Source organism: Rutidosis leptorrhynchoides, chromosome 9 (assembly GCF_046630445.1).
Source record: "Rutidosis leptorrhynchoides isolate AG116_Rl617_1_P2 chromosome 9, CSIRO_AGI_Rlap_v1, whole genome shotgun sequence".
NCBI classification, from domain to species: domain Eukaryota; kingdom Viridiplantae; phylum Streptophyta; class Magnoliopsida; order Asterales; family Asteraceae; genus Rutidosis; species Rutidosis leptorrhynchoides.
The window spans coordinates 20412594-20435336 of NC_092341.1; the positions used below are offsets into that span (position 1 = coordinate 20412594).

General features: G+C 35.0%; 2 protein-coding genes across 2 annotated transcripts; one reads left to right on the forward strand and one right to left on the reverse strand.

The window, feature by feature from the left end:
• Positions 1–11458: 11458 nt before the first annotated feature.
• LOC139867456 (protein CDI-like) lies at positions 11459–12536 on the forward strand. Its single transcript, XM_071855825.1, has one exon. The coding sequence runs from the start codon at positions 11532–11534 to the stop codon at positions 12282–12284; it is 753 nt and encodes a 250-aa protein (XP_071711926.1). The 5' UTR covers positions 11459–11531; the 3' UTR covers positions 12285–12536.
• A 1182-nt stretch (positions 12537–13718) lies between these two features.
• On the reverse strand, positions 13719–16784 carry LOC139867808 (cyclin-A2-4). Its single transcript, XM_071856160.1, has 11 exons — positions 16518–16784; positions 16193–16394; positions 15965–16098; positions 15792–15884; positions 15001–15134; positions 14839–14914; positions 14681–14757; positions 14539–14572; positions 14309–14458; positions 13874–14008; positions 13719–13772 (listed from the first exon to the last, which is right to left on the reverse strand). Exons 1-11 carry the CDS (start codon positions 16782–16784, stop codon positions 13719–13721), a joined length of 1356 nt encoding a protein of 451 aa, XP_071712261.1.
• Positions 16785–22743: the final 5959 nt, after the last annotated feature.

Below are 22743 nucleotides of genomic sequence, written 5' to 3' on the forward strand. Positions count from 1 at the left end.
AAGTATTTTTAGAAAAATAATCATTTAAGGTTGTTTACATGATGGAAAATGATCAACTCCATAAGTTTCACTAAAGTTTGACCTATGACTTGTGATTTCGAATACAAACTAAGGTATTTACAGTTCATAGTCTTAAAGAGGGACTCGATCCAAGGAAGTGGCAAGTTGAATCAACGAAAACGGAGTTGTAACGAAGAAACTATGACCAAAACGAGATCGGATATCTAAGACTAGTTTAGCTACGAAAATAATTGGAGAAAATTAAATAAATCACATCTTTTTAAGATAACATGATATTTTATATATATGTACTCATAATTCAATTTTATATGGTTCAGGATCACCCGTAAACAACACGAGAAGATTAATCATAAGATCCCATGTTTGTACGCAACACGTCATTTGACAACACCGGTACTTTATGTACGCAACACGTCATTTGACAATACCGGTACCGTGGGTCAAGATTAATCTCGACCAATACATATACGTTGGGGGTTTATTAAACATCTAAATATGAACCATTAAAATTGAATTACTAACAACGAACTGCTAACTACGGACTAAGGAATTATAAAAAGTATTAAAAGTATAACAAGAATATATATGTGACGTTGTTTAAAAAGAAAAGGTATTGATATATTATATATGGATAGGTTCGTGATATCAATCGGAGACCAAGTCGAAATTACATATCTTCAAGACAAAAGTGAGTATATAGTCCCACTTTTAAACTCTAAGTATTTCGGGATGAGAATACATGTATTTTATGTTTTACGTTATGGACACAAGTAACTGAAAAATATATTCTACGTTGAGTTGTACCACTGGCATACTTCCCTGTAGCTTGGTAACTGTTATTTACAGCGGTATTGTAAACGCGAATCCTGTTGATAGATCTATCGGGCCTGACAACCCCAACCGGACTGGACGACCAGTATTCAACGGTTGCACAGTACTTCGTTTTGTGACTACACTTGGTACGGTGTAGTAAGATTTCATAATAAAGGGAATATGCGACGTGATTAAATGTTAAGTATGGTTACCAAGTGCTCAACCACTTAGAATATTTTTATTAAAATGTTTATATATGAAATCTTGTGGTCTATATTTATATCGCTGCCGGCATTAAACCTATATCTCACCAACTTTATGTTGACGTTTTAAACATGTCTATTCTCAGGTGATAATTAGAAGCTTCCGCTGCAACATGTTGAATTTAAACAAGATCTTGAGTATGCATATTTGTGTCAAAAATAAAACTGCATATCGGAGGATTTGTAATGTAAAATATGCTAGAAATCGTATTGTTATCATCACATGTAAAGTTTGTAAGTCTAAGATTATCGCTAAACGATAATCATCTTTATTTTGTCTAAAGCTTGTATCAAAATAAGAATTATGGTTTGTAATGTAAAATATATGCAGTTGTTCTTTTAAAAATGTCGCATATAGAGGTCAATACCTCGCAATGAAATCATACGTTATCTAACACGTTCTCATGGTTAAGGACGGGTTATGACATGTGGTATCAGAGCGGTGGTCTTAGCGAACCAGGTTTGCATTAGTGTGTCTAACTGATAAGTCGTTAGGATACATTAGTAAGTCTGGACTTTGACCGGGTCTGATTTAAAAACCATTGCTTATCATTGTTGGTTAAAATTTATATGTAAATATTATGTAGTACTAATGGGTTAGTTGTTGTGTGATAGATGTCGGGCTCAAAACTTGTTATCACATTCAGCGACTCCGAACCAGAATCTTCAGATGGTGTTCCAGTCATTAACCTATCCGATGACGAAAATAATATCTTTGGGGAAGACTCACAAATTCCGGATGAACCGACTATAGAGAACCCGGAAAGTGAACCCGAGGAGGAAAGTGAACCCGAGGAGGAAAGTGAACCCGAGGAGGAAAGTGAACCCGAGGAAGAAATACAGGAAATTACAAAAGAAGAGTTCGAACTAGGAAAGAAACGAAAGGCTAATGAATTAGAAAATTCAAATCCTGAGTTTAATAAGGATGATGTGGCACCAACTCCACTAGACACTACCACCCCTATTCCCGCTATTCCTATTCGTTCTATCCCGGCATCCAGTTCTTCAGTCCCACAGCCAAAATATAGGCAGACAGCCAGGATAAGCGTTAAGCGATTCTTTGAACCTAAACGTCCTAGAAAATAGACCAAACGATGCGATGCCGTATTAAACCATGGGATCATATAATGTTTTGTATAATATTATTAGTGTGGTTTGCTTAATGTTCGATGTAAGATAAGCATATGTAAAATAGTGAAGTGTGAAATGCAATAATTTTCCATGGTTAAGTATTATTTAGATGGTAGTAATTGATTCTGTACTAAGCTATTAAGTATGGACATTAACGGGTAGGTACTACCCTAGATATAATTATAAAACGCTAATAAGAAGAAAAGGCTTTTATAATAATACCTGGTTCATATTATTAATAAGCTATAATGTACTGTAAATATACACTACATCTATAATATTCCATGTGAATAATTATTTTCTTTTCATTCTTATAGAAGAATATGGCGCGATTGAACCGAATGACGGAACAAGAAATCCAGGAACTCATCAATCAGCGAGTGAACGACAGAATGTTATGGGTCGAGGCTGCAAGAGGTGCTGCAGTTAACCCAAATCCTCGTGTGGGGTGCACTTACAAAACTTTTCAAGCTTGCAAGCCCTCATCATTCAGTGGAACAGAAGGACCGATCGGTTTAACCCGGTGGATAGAAAAGATGGAAACTGTGTTCAAAATCAGTGGTTGTGTTGAAAAGGACATGACCAAATACGCATCGTGCACTTTACAAGATAGTGCACTCACGTGGTGAAAAAATTATGTGAAGGCTGTAGGAGGAGATGTAGCTTATGATACTCCGTGGGAAGAATTCAAAACAATGTTAATCAATGAATATTGTCCAAGGAACGAGGTTAGGAAGTTGGAAGATGAGTTACGAAGTCTGAAGGTTATTGGTACTGAAATCACCAACTACAATCAGCGATTCATGGAATTAGTTTTGCTATGTCCTGAATTGGTTCCAACCGAAGAACGGAAGATTAAAATGTACAAAGATGGTTTGCCCAAAAAGGTCAAAGCAAATGTTACAGCATCGAAACCTAAGACAATTCATGAAGCTATAACCATGGCAAACGAGCTAATGGATCAGGTCATCATGGATAAGAAAGTATCCAATGCTGATGTGAAGGTATCAGGTAACAAATGAAAGTGGAATGGAAATTATGATCGAGGTAACCAACAACAATCTTTTAAGAAACAAGAAAACACGCAAGGTACGGGTAGTGGTTTAAGCTTTGGTTATAAAGGACAAAATCCTTTATGCAACCGATGCCACAAACATCACTCTGGTTACTGTAATGTGGTATGCAACAAATGTAATCGAAAGGGTCATCTTGCTGAAGATTGTAGGGCTCTCGTTACAAATACAAATGGTACCAAGACTCCTGCCACCAATGCAAATAGAACTGCTTTGGCTACCATTACTTGTTTTGGGTGTGGAAAACAAGGTCACTATAAGAGCCAGTGCCCGAATCCAGAGAAGAATATCGGACCTGCACGTGGAAGAGCATTTGTTATTAATGCTAAAGAGGCATGTGAAGACCCGGAGCTTGTTACGGGTACGTTTACCATTAATAACTTATCCGCATCTATTATATTTGATACTGGTGCTGATAGAAGTTACGTGTGTAGAGACTTTCACGCTAAATTGAATTGTTCATCATTACCTCTCGATGCTAAGTACATGATTGAGTTAGCTAATGGTAAACTAATTAAAGCCGATAAAATTTGCCGTGATTGTAAAATAAATTTAGCCGGAGAAACGTTTAAAATTGGCTTGATACCCGTAGAATTAGGAAGTTTTGATGTAATAGTCGGCATGGACTGGATGTCCAAAATAGGAGCTGAAGTTGTGTGCGCCAAGAAGGCAATTCGCATTCCTCGTAAGGATAAAACGCCAGTAATGATTTATGGAGAGAAAGGTAACTCAAAGCTAAAACTCATTAGTTATTTGAAAGCTCAAAAGTGCTTGAAGAAAGGGTTCTATGCTATCTTAGCACATGTTAATAAAGTCGAAACAAAGGAAAAAGTGAAGAGCATCAATGACGTGCCTGTGGCAAGAGATTTTCCTGAAGTCTTTCCGGAAAAGTTGCCGGGATTACCTCCATTTAGATCTGTAGAATTTCAAATAGATTTAGTACCAGGAGCTGCACCAGTGGCTCGTGCTCCATATAGACTTGCACCGTCCGAGTTAAAAGAACTTCAGAGTCAGTTAAAAGAATTACTGGATCATGGATTCATACGACCAAGTACTTCACCGTGGGGAGCTCCGATTCTATTTGTTAAAAAGAAAGATGGATCTTTTAGGATGTGTATAGATTATCGTGAATTAAATAAGTTAACTATCAAGAATCGGTATCCACTACCGAGAATTGACGACTTATTTGATCAACTCCAAGGATCATGTGTGTACTCAAAAATTGACTTAAGGTCGGGCTATCATCAATTACGTGTCAAAGAAGAGGACATTCCAAAAACTGCTTTTCGGACACGTTATGGTCATTACGAATTTTTGGTCATGCCGTTTGGGTTGACAAATGCGCCAGCTGTATTCATGGACCTCATGAATCGAGTTTGTAGTCCATATTTAGATAAGTTTGTTATCGTTTTCATTGATGATATTCTTATCTATTCCAAGAGTGAGCAAGAGCATGAGCAGCATTTAAGGTTGATATTAGAGTTGTTGAGAAAAGAACAGCTATATGCTAAATTTTCTAAATGTGCTTTCTGGTTGAAAGAAGTGCAATTTCTTGGCCACGTTGTTAGTAGCAAAGGAATTCAGGTTGATCCAGCAAAAATTGAAGCCATTGAAAAATGGGAGACTCCTAAGACACCAACGCAGATACGTCAATTTTTGGGTTTAGCCGGTTATTATAGAAGGTTTATTCAAGATTTTTCCCGAATAGCTAAGCCGTTGACAGCGTTAACGCAAAAAGGGAAGAAATATGAATGGACTTCTGAGCAGGAGAGTGCATTTCAATTACTAAAGAAGAAGTTAACTACGGCGCCTATTTTATCGTTACCAGAAGGGAACGATGATTTTGAAATATATTGTGACGCTTCGCGACAAGGTTTTGGTTGCGTTCTTATGCAACGAAAGAAAGTTATTACATACGCATCCCGACAATTGAAGATTCACGAGCGGAATTATACGACGCATGATCTAGAACTGGGAGCAGTCGTGTTTGCATTGAAGATATGGAGACACTACTTGTATGGGGTTAAATGCACTGTGTTTACTGATCATAAAAGCCTTCAACATATTTTTGATCAGAAACAGCTGAACATGAGACAACGTAGGTGGGTCGAGTTAATAAACGACTATGATTGTGAAATTCGTTATCATCCCGGGAAGGCGAACGTGGTGGCCGATGCTTAAAGCAGAAAGGAACGAGAACCAATTCGAGTACGAGCGATGAACATAAAAATTCGCATGAATCTCAACTCACAAATCAAAGAAGTTCAACGAGAAGCACTTACTAAAGAAAATATAGGAAATGAAATAATGAAGAAGTATGAGAAGCAACTCGTTATGCGGGAAGATGGAATTCGATATTTTGCAAATCGTATTTGGGTACCGAAGTTGGGTGGATTAAGGAAGTTGATATTAAATGAGGCACATAAGACAAGATACTCGATACATCCTGGAGTTGGAAAGATGTACCAAGATCTTAAGACACATTATTGGTGGCCTAATTTAAAGACAGACGTTGCAACATATGTTGGGGAATGTTTAACTTGTTCCAAAGTCAAAGCTGAACACCAGAAGCCGTCAGGGTTACTTCAACAACCAGAAATCCCAGAATGGAAATGGGATGGTATTACCATGGATTTCATCACGAAGTTACCAAAGACTGCCTGGGGATACGACACCATTTGGGTGATTGTTGATCGTCTCACCAAGTCTGCACACTTCTTGCCTATAAAGGAAACGGATAGAATGGAGAAACTATTACGATTGTATATAAAGGAAGTTGTTTCAAGGCATGGAATACCTATTTCCATTATATCCGATCGTGATAGTAGATTTACATCAAAGTTCTGGCAATCACTACAGGAGGCCCTAGGAACTCGTTTGGATATGAGTACCGCGTATCATCCGCAAACCGACGGGCAGAGTGAAAGAACGATTCAGACTCTTGAAGACATGCTCAGGGCATGTGTGATCGATTTTGGAAACGGATGGGATAAATATCTACCATTAGCAGAATTCTCGTATAATAATAGTTATCATGCGAGCATTAAAGCTGCGCCATTCGAAGCATTGTACGGAAGGAAGTGTAGATCTCCTATTTGTTGGAATGAAGTAGGAGATCGACAATTAACTGGTCCCGAGATCATACACGAAACGACTGAGAAGATAGTACAAATCAAGGAGAGATTGAAAACAGCCCGTAGTCGCCAAAAGAGCTACGCCGATGTTCGAAGGAAACCATTAGAGTTTCAGATCGATGACATGGTTATGTTAAAGGTGTCACCTTGGAAAGGTGTAATACGTTTTGGAAAAAGGGGTAAACTAAACCCAAGGTATGTAGGCCCGTTCAAGATCATCGAACGCATTGGACCGGTAGCTTATCGACTCGAGTTACCGCAACAACTCGCCGGAGTACATAATACCTTTCACGTCTCAAACCTTAAGAAGTGTCTTGCAAAGGAAGACCTCACCATTCCTCTTGAAGAAATCCATGTCGACGAGAAACTACAATTCATCGAAGAACCAATCGAAATCATGGATCGTGAAGTTAAACGGCTCAAGCAGAGCAACATACCGATCGTTAAGGTTCGTTGGAATGCTCGAAGGGGTCCCGAGTTTACTTGGGAATGAGAGGATCAAATGAAACAAAAGTATCCACACTTGTTTCCCGATGACACAAAATAGGTACAATTTTAAAATTTCGGGACGAAATTTATTTAACGGGTAGGTACTGTAATGACCCGGACTTTTTCGATCAATTTATACTTATAAGATTAATATTTACATAAATTAAACCTTACCAACATGATAAGCAATCTAAATTGTTGAGATTTATGTTTTTGAAAAGAGTTTTACACAACGTTTGACCGTCCAATTTGACCGATGATATCACGAACTATATAACATACGATAATTATACGTTTATGTATATATATGTATTTATATATATTTAACATGATCTAAGGATGTTTAACATCTCATTGGGTACTAATAACAATGAGTTATAAGTATATTTTGAAACTACTAACTTAAGTTTTCAAAACGATAACTATACGTAACGTTCTTCGACATAAATACTTATAACCTATAATACTTATACATGCATCGTATAGATATGTATTTTATCACTTTTAAAGGGCTTACATACATAAAACAATATAAGTATATTTACAAAAGATAGCTATATTTGAATCCTCGTTCCGTTTTCTCAAAGATTTCTACACGTATATCTAGGGTATATGTACCCGTATCATACGCAGCTTCTAGATGTATTTACTATTGGTATATACCAATAAAAATCTGCTCCTTAGCAGCCTTAAATGATTAAGAAACATGTGGAACCAACCATTTGTCAAGTAGCATGAATTATTTAGCAAGAAAACAAAGTTAGGTATCTTTTTTTTCCTTTATAACCTAAAAACTATGCATGCACACCATTTCTTCACCCCATTTTCTCATACTTACACTCCCATTTCTCTCTCAAAATACTCTTAACTTCATACTTGATCATCTCCAAGCATTTTCCCCATCATTTAGCTTCAAAAACAACCCTTAATCATCATAAGAAAAACCATACAAGAACACTTCAAGAATCCTTTCAAGAACACAAGTTTACTTCCAATCTTTCATCCAATTCCATCACTCTTTTGGTTCTAGGTTCTTACTCCTCTTTTACAGCAATCTTGTCCAAGTAACTTGAGGTAGTAACTTTGTTCATAACCTTATTCGATTCATATATATATAGCTATCTTATTTTATGGTATAAAATTTTAACAACAAGAACATAGTTTGAATGTTTTCAAACTTGTTTGCAAACTAAATAGATCCTTCTAACTTAACTTTTAAAATACTTCAAGACCTGTAATATAACTTAAATATATGCTAATTTAACAAGGTATAACTTGGTTTTTCAAAGAACACCTTAAAACTGAATCTACGGTGTCGGAGTGTAACCGGGGGCTGTTTTGGGTTGGATAATTAAAAACTATTTTGAACTTTGAATTGGAGGCTTATTTTCTGGAAAATTGATATTTACTATGAATATGTTAACACATAAAAATTTCATGATTTAACTCAAAGTATAAGTATTTTTAGAAAAATAATCATTTAAGGTTGTTTACATGATGGAAAATGATCAACTCCATAAGTTTCACTAAAGTTTGACCTATGACCTGTGATTTCGAATACAAACTAAGGTATTTACAGTTCATAGTCTTAAAGAGGGACTCGATCCAAGGAAGTGGCAAGTTGAATCAACGAAAACGGAGTTGTAACGAAGAAACTATGACCAAAACGAGATCGGATATCTAAGACTAGTTTAGCTACGAAAATAATTGGAGAAAATTAAATAAATCACATCTTTTTAAGATAACATGATATTTTATATATATGTACTCATAATTCAATTTTATATGGTTCAGGATCACCCGTAAACAACACGAGAAGATTAATCATAAGATCCCATGTTTGTACGCAACACGTCATTTGACAACACCGGTACTTTATGTACGCAACACGTCATTTGACAACACCGGTACCGTGGGTCAAGATTAATCTCGACCAATACATATACGTTGGGGGTTTTATTTATTTCGTTGGGGGTTTATTAAACATCTAAATATGAACCATTAAAATTGAATTACTAACAACGAACTGCTAACTACGGACTAAGGAATTATAAAAAGTATTAAAAGTATAACAAGAATATATATGTGACGTTGTTTAAAAAGAAAAGGTATTGATATATTATATATGGATAGGTTCGTGATATCAATCGGAGACCAAGTCGAAATTACATATCTTCAAGACAAAAGTGAGTATATAGTCCCACTTTTAAACTCTAAGTATTTCGGGATGAGAATACATGTATTTTATGTTTTACGTTATGGACACAAGTAACTGAAAAATATATTCTACGTTGAGTTGTACCACTGGCATACTTCCCTGTAGCTTGGTAACTGTTATTTACAGCGGTATTGTAAACGCGAATCCTGTTGATAGATCTATCGGGCCTGACAACCCCAACCGGACTGGACGACCAGTATTCAACGGTTGCACAGTACTTCGTTTTGTGACTACACTTGGTACGGTGTAGTAAGATTTCATAATAAAGGGAATATGCGACGTGATTAAATGTTAAGTATGGTTACCAAGTGCTCAACCACTTAGAATATTTTTATTAAAATGTTTATATATGAAATCTTGTGGTCTATATTTATATCGCTGCCGGCATTAAACCTATATCTCACCAACTTTATGTTGACGTTTTAAACATGTCTATTCTCAGGTGATAATTAGAAGCTTCCGCTGCAACATGTTGAATTTAAACAAGATCTTGAGTATGCATATTTGTGTCAAAAATAAAACTGCATATCGGAGGATTTGTAATGTAAAATATGCTAGAAATCGTATTGTTATCATCACATGTAAAGTTTGTAAGTCTAAGATTATCGCTAAACGATAATCATCTTTATTTTGTCTAAAGCTTGTATCAAAATAAGAATTATGGTTTGTAATGTAAAATATATGCAGTTGTTCTTTTAAAAATGTCGCATATAGAGGTCAATACCTCGCAATGAAATCATACGTTATCTAACACGTTCTCATGGTTAAGGACGGGTTATGACAATTATAATTACAATTATAATATTTTTTTAAGTATAATTTAAAAGACTATTCTTAAGACTTTCGCATCCTTTAATTATACTCTAACAATAACTTCTCATTAACTTTTAGTAACCACCTATTCATCACCTAATGTACAAATAATTATGGATGCTTTAATTTCTTAAGTATGGACATATTCTTATAGTAATTATCAAGAACGGTTAACGATGAATGGAAGGAAATTTTCTGTTGGCCAACCAAAACATATGTCTACACAACACTTGTGCGCCATAAGTTTTCATCGCTTTTCTTCTATAACTTTATGTCAAGTTGCATAATAAATTTAATCTACCTTCTAAACTTCTACTCTAACGATATATATAAAGAAAAATAAAAAATAAAAAATAGTGATGTCCGTATCTCTTTTTCTCTAAACCATTAATTTAATTTTCTAACTACTGATTACCACTTATTAGATTCCAACCAAAATTTTACCCCTGATTAATTATTTATCTTCATCTAAATTAGTTATTTCTTTTCATCTTAGGCCATATTTAATAAGGACTTAATGAACTTAATAATATGAAAGTCATTGACGAGTATTTGTTTTTGACTTATTAAATAAGACACTTCTTAATGATAAAAAAAAAAATTCATATAAGTGTAAAGTTACATTTAGGTATCGATTATTTAATAACTGCTCTAATAAATGTCCATATACATGGTTATTTTGGTAAATTCGGGTATTTAGAAGGTTATTCAGCACATAAAATAAACACTAATTATTTCTTTTTCACTTATTTCTCACACACGTCTTATTTAAATTCAGACAAAGAATTAATATTTTCAAACAAGTTTTTGATAAATTCACATAGATTTACTTAAGTGTCCTTAATGACATGCTACACAAAGTTTTGCTACAATTTATTGAAGAAGCATTATCAAAAATTATTAACAAAAATGTGTGAATCTATCAAAAAATTTCAAAAAAACTCTTTTGAATAAAAAAATAAAAGTACTGTTGGTGAATAGTGGGCCGGATTTTTGCTCGATTGTAATATTTATAATATCAACTCCTTTTATTACTTACTGGTAATATTAATCTGCAATGATGTGGCGGATTATATATTGAGAGTAATAAATTAATTCAAGATACAATTTTCTTTAAAAATAAAATTAATTTAATTGATTAATTAATTAAGAGTAATATATACAATATAAATATAAATATAAATAAAACTATTAAAAATGGAGAATGATTTTCACACACCACTTTTTAATTCATATACATTTTTATTTTATAAAATTACAGTTACGCCTTTAAAAAGTTAAACTTATATTATTAAAGTAAATATATTACTATAATTAATAGTAAAATAGAAAATTAATTGTACATCGAATCAAAAAATACACTTTATATAAATAAAAAATAAATCAAAAACAATAAATGCTTCCTTCATCTTGACGCGTTACTTGATCCTTCACTTTTCTTTCTGTCAATCCAGATCTACAATACCTGTCATCTTTCTTCTTCTTCTTCTTCTTAAATTCAAATATTCACTACACATTTTCATCTCATATCATCAACAAAATCACACTAACTAAACATACACATTCACATTTCAAAATGTCGTTCGAATCAGAACAAACCAACAACGATAATCAAATCAACAACATCTTCATAGGATACGATCCAAAAGAACACGTGGCATACGAAGTATGCCGCTACTCACTCCTCAAACATTCATCAATCCCATTACAAATAACCCCAATCAACCAATCAATACTCCGTCAACAAAATCACTACTGGCGCGAACGTAATAACCTCGAAAGCACTGAATTTTCATTCACTCGATTCTTAACACCATTTTTAGCCGATTACAAAGGTTGGGCAATGTTTGTAGACTGTGATTTTTTATATCTTGATGATATAAAAAAGCTTTTTGATTTGGTTGATGATAAGTATGCAGTTATGTGTGTTCAACATGATTATACACCAAAAGAAACAATTAAAATGGACGGTGTGGTACAAACTGTTTACCCTAGGAAGAACTGGTCTTCAATGGTGTTGTATAATTGTGGGCATGTTAAGAATAAGATTTTGACACCTGAAGTTGTGAATAGGGAATCGGGTGCTTTTTTGCACCGGTTTTCGTGGTTGGAAGATGATGAAATCGGGTCGGTTCCTTTTGTTTGGAATTTTCTTGTGGGGCATAATCGGGTTGTGGATGGTGATTCGGGTACGTACCCGAAAGCTATTCATTATACTTTAGGTGGGCCATGGTTTGAAGCTTGGAAAGATTGTGAGTTTGGTGATTTGTGGTTGAAGGAATTGGAAGAATGTGAGAAGGCTAAGGAACAAGAGAAATTAGTTGAGTAAGATTTGGGTTAATGTTGTATTGATTATTTGGTTTAGGTTTTTTTTTTGTTGTCGTTAACATGCATAACATAGAGGTTAATCTGTTGACTTTAAAGTCACAATTATTATTTAGTACAACACTTATGTGCAGGTTAACGATTGCTTTAGAAAATCCGTTTAGAATACTAGTCTTGTTGAGTGTGCGGAAGATTATGATGTTAGTCATTTTAAAATCCTCCCGGCGGCTTTATCCTGAAGATCGAGTATCTTTACTGATAATGTGGCTTATACTCCGTATAATTATGAGCCTTCATTTCATATTAGTTGTTTTCTATATAAGTTTACTTATTCTTTATGTATGATTATTACTATGCAGTGTTGTAAACGACGCCCATTGCGGCGTTTTCGTAACTATCTTGTCTCATTGTCTCATTGTCTCAACCCTGTCCCGTCTTCTAATAAGTGAGTCAACAATCAAACGTAGGGTCAAATGCGTGAAAGGTCGGGTCAACGCCGGTCAAAAGTAAAAAATATGTTTAAAAAAAGCGGTCAAATCGATCAAAATTGACGATAATAACGATTATAGGTACAAACTTGTCAACGAAGATTTTTTTGGCTTTGAAATACGTGTGTGTGTGTGTGTGTGTGTATATATATATATATATATATATATATATATATATATATATATATATATATATATATATATATATGTATATATAAAAGTCAACGCCAGTTAACGTCCGTCTTGACCCCATCTCGACGTTTTAAGGTCCCGACCATCTCAACCCCGTCTCGCATCTTTTTCAACCTCGCTATTATGTGATTTGGGCAAGATGCAGTTTAGTGTCTATTGTGACCCTCAAGCAGGTAGCTTTTTTTGCAATCTTGGATCAGTTAGGTGTTTTAGGTAGGACTGGCAGTTACTCTGCATTAACTGAAACTCGACAACTTGTTAAGTAGGTGCGTTAACCGGATTTTGGGTAAATGGGTCGACTTAGCAACTATAGATAGTTTATGTAATTCTTTTCCTGTAACAGATTAACAACCTGTCAAATTGTTTGACCCATTAACTAAAGTACGACCCATTTTTTTAATCATGTTATGTTTGGGTCGGGTAATTTCAACCCGTTAATCTGCGAATCCCACCCAAAACAATTACGTACCGAAGAGAAGGATTAAGAACATAACGATAAGTAACTAATGATATTGAATACGGGTTTAAGCCCAAATAGCCTTCTTGGGTTAAATTTACATTCCAACTTCTGAACAATCTTGCAAACTGACAACTCAAACCCTGAAGGCTAAAAAAATGGGTACAAATTATAACCATTAGAAAAGGGTTTTTCAAGAAACAAAACCTCATTTCCCCACTCTAATTTTAAAATTTTTTATCAACAAGTCTTAAAGAGATAAAACACTGACCAAAATAAAAATGGGAAACAGAGATCATTGCTAAAATAGTCTTTCCGGTAGTTCACGAGAAGGCAAACTTGCAACACATTTGAACTGCAAACACAAAAACAAAAACAAAATAAAAAGTTTGTAACATTTTTGAGATTAATGGTTTAAAGTGAAGTTAGAAAGTAAATGGTTATACTGTTATGTACCTTATCTTGCTTGTACTTCGATCGTATAACAGTCAAAGGTGAACTACCATCACTTGAATGTAGATTTTGAAGTGCAAGAACTGCATTTTTCAGATCCAATTGCTGGTAATTTGTGTAGTGCTCAAGTGTATCATTCTGAAATTCAGGAAACTTTGTTAATGAGACTTAGAGGTAGCAATATTGACCCATTAACATATTCAAACACTCAGAATATTACTGGGATAAATTGTTTATTTAATCACATTTACCACAGAAACAGTTAGTATAAACAAATGATAATGACCAGAGAATAGATGTCTTGGGTCAACTTAGCATGGCCCATTTCTACCAGTACAAAAGTATATAGTAATTAGACTAGTTACCCGACCCGCCCATTCTGGCACTTCTATTGATAAATCAATGTAAACATAAAAATACAGAGAAAGAGATTCGAACCCAAGGGTGGCGTGACTGATCTAGCATCCATTTGGCAAGAAACACAGCAGATGCAGCAATAGTTGAAGGTAAAAATACCAAGAAGTTATAGTCAATTAAAGTCAACTCTGCTAGATAATTCGCCAAATGCTCCAATTCAACACTCCGGATCTAACAAAATGTATACAAAAGTTAAATGATGTAAATAAAGATTTACAAACAAAAATTGTAATGTGCATCACCAAAATTACCTCGAGAGAAGCTTGTGCTGCTCTTAGAAATCTCCTGTATGTTATACAAGATTCGTAAATCGTAAACATAATTAACTTACAGGAAAAGTTCACTAAATACCGTATTATTAATTTTTAATTATTATTTTTTGCATATATATACCTGAGAAAAGCTATGGTTGTAGGTGCTGAAAGCGGAAACTTCAAATTGTTAAGAACTTGACTCTCCATTTGCACAACCTGCACAGCTTATTTAACTGAAATCAATAATAAACGTATGCGTTTGTATGTTGTATAACATTCATATTGTAGAAATCAAACCTCTGATTTAGTATAAGTATTGTCTGTGATGATACAAAAATCCTCAATACTTGGTGCACACTGTTCTTCATATTTTCTTCACATAGCAAAAACAGAAAACGTCATTAAACGTAGTGAAAGGTACAAGATTAAATACTTTAAGAAAAAAGTGTGAGAGCTTACGAAGCAATTAGCATACAAGTGATGCCTAGAAGTTGAAGCCGTTGTCGTTCAATATAGTTTTGGGACAAAAACAAGTCAATGAGATGAATCGTGAGGTAGAGTGTTTCTGGATCCAATTTATATTCGACACTTACCTGCAATTAAAGAAAATTCACAAAAAAAAAAAACACAACTCTCAATATGAAAGAATGTTGTAAAGTTTGCTACTTTAGTTAACTTATGAAAATGGGTTGATTTTTGATATCAAACATGACAAATTAATTAATTAAATAATTAACTAAAAAAGAGTGGGTCAAGTGGGTTGGACATGTTGAGAGTATTAGGAAACTTAATCCGAAACTGTATTGTATAAATTATTTTGGGCAAAGTTTGATTCATGTACAGACACTTGGACATGTATATATTGTTGCAGAACTCGGAATTCCTCGGAGAGTACTCGGCCAAAACTTGGGATTACTCAAAAAATCGGCCAAGACTTGGGATTACTCGGAAAATAGTCAAAATTGGTCAGAGTCAAACTTAGTCAACATCCAAGTTCTCCCTGAGGTGCCGGGTACTAAAAATTCGAGACTGAATACTCCCCAGAGTAGCGAGATTTGCAACCTTGCATTTATATTTATAGTATTATCAAACTATATACTATATATAGATTGTTTTTCATAATGATTATAAAAGATATAATAGCCGGGGTCAATCCGAGCCACTTGTTTTGACCCATACATATAGGTCAGTTTTGAGCCTTGATAAGATGACTTGTTTAGGCTGCAGATTAAAGGATCAGTTCAACTAACCTCAACAAGCCAATCAACTAAAACTCCTCTCATACTTGGAGTTACATCTCTCTGAACAGTCTCCATGAAATTAAATTGTGGCCGATGCATAAGCTGAATGTTTAAATCAACAAGTAATCAGTATACAGTTTTTGTGTAACGAGCTAAATAAGTATTCGACGATAAAAACAAACCTCTGCAACGCGTAAATTGCTATATATCTCACTTGCATAAAGGCCACACATTAGAGGATCTTTTTGATCAGAATCAATATCAGTAAAATCCGGTTTGATAGATAACGTAGGCTTCTCATGAACATCAATTTTCCCTGCGCCCAAAATAATAAAAAAATAATAATAAACTAAAACTTTGGTTTCACATAAGTTTTTTTAATGGTTTCGACAAGAAAACTACAAACAAACCTTTTCTTGAAGATCTTTGCAACTTGGAGATGTTTACATTGTTTTTCATTTCAGGCGTACCTCGAACTTTCTTGAGACTTTTGATTTGGTCAAACTTCATCGCGCACTCAACGGTTGTAGATTGAGAATGTGCAGAAACTTGTTGAGCTTTCATCTTTGAAATATTGACTGGATTCTTTTTAGTCAACATGCTATTCTTTTTCTGATAAAATCGGGAAAAAAAGGTAGAAACGTAAAACAACTTAAGTAACAGTAACAGTAACAGAGAACAATTCATAAAACTTTAAAGTTGATTTGAAAGTAAGACATTATAATTGTTACAAACCGGTATCAGTATGCAGTTTTTAAGAGAATTTTCACAGCAAATGTTTGTGATATCTTGAAGGACCGCTCGTCTCTTATTTTGAGAAATACTCGTTGCATTAATGTTGTTGTTATTCTCATCTTGAACTGGTCTTTTAGGGTTTTTACGCAACACTCGAGACAGCCCTTGTTCCTTTGGTGGGTCTGAACTCACTGATAACTGAATATTAGCAGCTCGAGCTCGTGTTACTCGAAAATTAGTCTCTCCAAAAGTAGTACCGTTCTTCATGTTTACAAGTTTTTTTTTTAAAAACTAAAAGAAGTTATTAGTTTCAAATAGTTTCCCCCAATCTGCAGCAATGTAGAAATCCATCAAACAAGAGATCGTTAGACACAAAACATAAAATAAAATAAAATAAAATAAAACAAGCAAATAATGAAATCATTATTTACATAAAGTCTTTTGGATCCAGGTTGAACTAATAATGTTCAAATTTGAACTACTTATGGTGCATCTTTATTCTGCAGTTCTTTTTTATAACAAAAGATTAAAGCTTTATTACAATAAACACTAACTAAACATTAACAGCATTATCTAAAGAAGAAAATATGAAAGCCCATTAAAGGGTTTCTTTAAATTTCTTAACTGAGACCTACATTTTTTCTTTTTCTTTTTCAGAATACAAAATTTAGAACCCTGTCAGCAGATATCAACCTATAGAATAAGAACCAAGAACCAAGACATAAACCATGTTACACTAACCAACATGCCAATAAATAATGTTTCATTTATCAGTTTTGTCAATATTGAACCACTGTATACCCTAAATTTTATATTTTCTATCAGTTTCATGTTCATCAATGGCTAAATCTATAAATCTTGGAAGTATATACACGATTTAACAAAAATTATAATACTCTGTAACGTTTATTGCGATAACAATAAAGATTTTACAATGTACACTTGATTTTGTAATCCCAACAACAAATCAAGAAAATTTGAGTAAAATTCATCTCATGAGGATCAAGTTTATGATCTTGATTTCAAGATTCAAGAAAGCGTAAAACCCTAATTGGTTTTGGATATAAAGTTAAAAATTGAAGATAAAATACAACGCAAATTAATTCAATTATTATGATTTATGATATAAAGAAACAGTAATGTACTAACAGAATTTAAATCAGCTCAAAGTATGATAGATCGAACATTTAGAATTGGGGGTGAGTAAACAGCTGGATGATATATGGTTAGTATAAATAAAGACTTAAAGACTAAAAAGGAAATTGGATGAGAGAGCGGGACGAACATAGAGTTCAAACTTACATTTCTAATTTCTAATTTTTAATAATTTTAAATCTTAAAATAAAATGATAAGTAATGGTTTGTTTAAAAGGGATTTTAACTGAGAGACAAATGTTGGTACGGTAAATTAAATACTGAGATTTTGGATGTTACTAAGATGCCCTTTGACTGATTTGACTATCATATTTTATTTTCTTGAATGGACTCCGATTATATTATATTATATTATATTATATTATATTATATATTATATTATATTATATTATATTATAGGGTAAATGAATAGTATCCATGAGTACTTTCGATTTTGCGCGTTTTTTTTTTTTTTCAAATTGAATAACAAAACCCCACACTTTATACAAAAAATCAAACCCACCCCCCAAACAGGGGGATAAAGTGTCAAATACCCATTCTCATAAAAAAATCTTAAACAAACTCTACTCAAATATTCAACGGGCCATATCTTTGCGCTCGCAACGAGTAAATTTTTCCGCCACCATCGTTAAACTCGAAATAATTTTAGGAACACAATGTCACTAGCTATACGTAAAACGGACGCTTTTTAAAAAACGCTAAATATTTGGGGTACTTTTCATACACGTTAATTCTCCGTTAAATTTTTAAAAGTCGACAATTCCATAGCGAAACGCGGAGATGCACGTATATTGTTAATTTAAAATAACATTTAAATCTTTCACGGGTTATACCTTTTAGTTCGACTCGAGTTGCGCTTCAACGACATCATCGTTAACCACAAAATGATTTTACAAACTAAACGCAATAAAATACATTGAAAACCGAACCCCCGCTGAAACAACCCAACCCGTATTCCATGCGATAATTTTTTTTTTTTATATAATAATAATACACATTTACGCGCCAATTAAATGTGTAAACCATTTCACACGTTTCGTTAAAACATACATCAAGTTTAGTGTTTACAAAAGGCACGAAGGCCGTTAATAAATGTGATACAAGTTTGACCTACTACAAATGATAGTTTATAATCCAAACGACACATGAGCATGGTTTGGGACTAAACTACCCAAAACGTTAGGCCAACATCAAAAAGCCAACACCGCAAGCACTCCCCGACAACATAAGCGGGAGAGCACTAGTCCAAACGTATGCCCTTACCCTTGTCCAAGCCGGAACCTATAAAATGGTAAACAACGAGAGGGTAAGCAAGGCTTAGTGAGTGCAACAATTATACATACATATATATAACCTACTTACTTGCAAACACTTACCAAATCCGCATACATACTAGTTACATAATTAGCATACCTTTCACATGTATAACGCTAAGTACCACGACAACAAGGCTAGTATAACAATAGCATATAACACAACAATACAATATGCTAAAATACAAGTATAACGATGATGTTCACAACATCTATAGTACTCAAAATCTCAAGGCTAGCCTAACGAATGGTATCGTCAACATCGAACTTAAAACCCATTCGCCTATAATAATATGGTATCGTCAACACCGAACTTTAAACCCACATATGAGGTATCGTCAACATCGAACTTTAAACCCTCATCCAACGTCACTACTATAGTCGTATGGCATCGTCAACATCGAACTTAAATTCCATACGTTTATATTAATGTGGTATCGTCAACAACGAACTTTAAACCCACATATATACTCTAGGGTATGGTATCGTCAACAACGAACTTTAAACTCTTACCCCACAAATAAATAAATCATATATATACATATATAATTATTCCACTCACCTTGTCACAAGGATGATGATCTAGTACTTCCGAGCTTCAACGCAATGTACCTAAATCATTAAGTGCACATTCAATTTCACAACTAGTGGGATTAACCACAATACTCCCACTTGAGCATTTAATGACCCAAATTGCATTAAATGACTCAACTACTCACAACCGCCCATAAATGGCCAAGTCTCGACTTAAATCACTAAGACTAGTGAATCAATGTCTATTAACTTCAATTAACACAAAACTTAGGGTAATCCATACCCATTTCATCTAATTAGGTCAACTAGTACATTTTGACCCATTTTACATTACTTAGACTCATAATCAAGTCAAACTTACCCATTTACACTTCTTTCATAAATCTTAAAGTGCATTAGTGACTAACACACCAATTGGCACTTACAACCTCAAATCACAAGGCCAAAACCCTAGATTATGGCTATTAGGGTTTCATTGCAACAACATAACCCAAACTCGCCCATTTTACCACCAAATGGGTCTTACAAATCTCTAGTACCCAAACCCTAGTCATTAACCAATTAAAACTTAAAACTTAGAGTTAGAACTTATCGATACTATCTTCTTGTAGCTAGTAACAAGGAGAACAACTTTAAATCTCGCTCCTAGGTTCGATTCACAAATCTCCAACTTCAAATCTCAAGATCAAGCTAGGTGGGTTTTGTGTTTTGGGAGAGAAATAGGAAAGAAAATAGAAAAGAAAATGAAATAAATGAGTATGTGACTGAGAGTTAAAGCTCCCATCAGATCCACATATGAATTTACCAATTTACCCCTTAAAATCCCTTAAATTGAGCTAAAATCCGAATCTGTCCAGCAGAATTGCCGCGGCGCGGCCCCAAATGTCGCGGCGCGACATAACGAAGGAAAATGAACCCTTCTTAACCCAACTTCTGATCTTGATTTGCTTTATGTGTCGCGGCGCGACCTTCTATGCCGCGGCGCGGCATTTAACTAAGTTTTCGAGCTGTCTTAATACTTTTTCTGAAATTGGTTAGCGTTGTTTATCGCGGCGCGACAAAGGCCTCCGCGACGCGGCATTAGCCGTCACCTGACCACTTCGACTATGAAAAACCAAATATCGATTTATACGACTTTTAAGCTTCGTTCACGCTTCTCTTATACACTAAACTCCAACTTTAAGCCCCACAAGACTTAATACCTCACCTAAACCATGTGTATACTCGTACACCTATACATTCTCATGTGTAATATAACAATTAACACTTTGAAGCGTTTAAACACATATACGAGAAATATATAATGTTCTAAATCAATAAAATAAGTACCTTAAGACACGTACGGGAAAACGGGATGTTACAACTCTCCCCCACTTGAATCGGAGCGCGTCCTCGCGATCCAAGCCGCGTGACAAGAAGTAAGATAAACCAACACAAACTCTTCGGGCTCCCAAGTGAACTCGGAACCCTTACTACGACGCCATTGAACTTTAAAAGTCCTTACCTCTTTATGTCTCAACCTTTTGACCTTCTCATCAAGTATGGCAATCGGTTCCTCAATATATTCTAACTTATTGTTTAGATCGATCTCGTCTAAAGGCACCCAAGATGAATCATCTGCAAGACACTTACGGAGGTGGAAAACATGAAATGTATTATGGATCCCCGCAAGCTCTTCGGGTAATTCCAAACGATACGCGACTTCACCAACACGAGCTAAAACCTTAAACGGTCCAATAAACCGAGGAGCTAACTTTCCTCGTTTCCGGAATCGAATAATACCTTTCCATGGCGAAACCTTAAGCATCACCATGTCACCTTCTTGAAATTCGATCGTTCGTCTACGTTTGTCGGCATACGAATTTTGCCTATCTTGAGCCTTCTTCAAATGTTCCCGAATCAAATCGATCTTGCTATTGGTCTCTAAAACCAAATCGGTACTCCCGATCTCTCTTTGACCCACTTCTCCCCAACAAACGGGAGTTCGACACCTACGCCCATAAAGCATTTCGTAAGGTGGCATCCCGATACTAGTATGATAACTATTATTGTACGAGAATTCCACCAAAGACAAATGCTCATCCCAACTACCACCGAAGTCAATGATGCACGCTCGTAGCATATCTTCCAAAGTTTGATTCGTACGTTCGGTTTGACCGTCCGTTTGAGGATGATATGCCGTGCTCAACTTCAATTGCGTACCCATATCTTCATGAAACTTTTCCCAAAACCGAGATGTAAAACGGGTATCTCGATCCGAAATAATAGATATAGGAACCCCATGTCGAGAGACCACTTCCTTGATAAACAACTTAGCCAAGGTCTTCGACGATATCGCTTCTTTAATGGGAAGAAATAAAGCGCTTTTTGTCAATCGGTCAACTATAACCCAAATCGAATCGAATTGGGTTCTCGCCGTTTTAGGTAACTTTGTAATGAAATCCATGGTAATGTGCTCCCATTTCCATTTCGGGATTTCTAACGGTTGTAATTTACCATACGGCTTTTGGTGTTCGGCTTTTACTTGCAAACACGTGACGCATTGCTCAACATACTTCACAACATCACGCTTCATGCCCGGCCACCAGTAATCTTTCTTCAAGTCAAGATACATTTTCGTCGCGCCCGGATGAATGGAGTATTTTGACTTATGTGCTTCATCAAGTAGCACTCGTCGGTAATCACCCATATTAGGCACCCACACCCTTCCTTGGAAGGACAACAAACCACGCGGACCCATAGTAATAAACTCCGTTTGGCCCACGATTCGCTCCGTATGCTTGTTGTGAACATAAGCCTCTATTTGAATCTCACCAAGCTTTTCAAGAAAATCGTTGGTAATAATCAAACGTAACGACCCCACTTTTATCGCCGGATGTTGACTCTTTCGACTCAACGCATCCGCGACCACATTCGCCTTACCCGGATGATAAAGTATTTCACAATCGTAGTCTTTCACCACATCCATCCACCTACGTTGGCGATAATTCAAATCTCGTTGATTAAAGAGATGTTTCAAACTCTTATGATCCGAATAAATCGTACACTTGACACCATACAAGTAATGGCGCCAAATTTTCAACGCATGCACTACCGCCGCCAACTCAAGATCATGAGTCGGATATCTCGTTTCGTGTTCTTTTAATTGTCGAGAGGCATAAGCGATGACTTTACCTCTTTGCATTAGAACACACCCGAGTCCATTTAAAGACGCATCACAATAG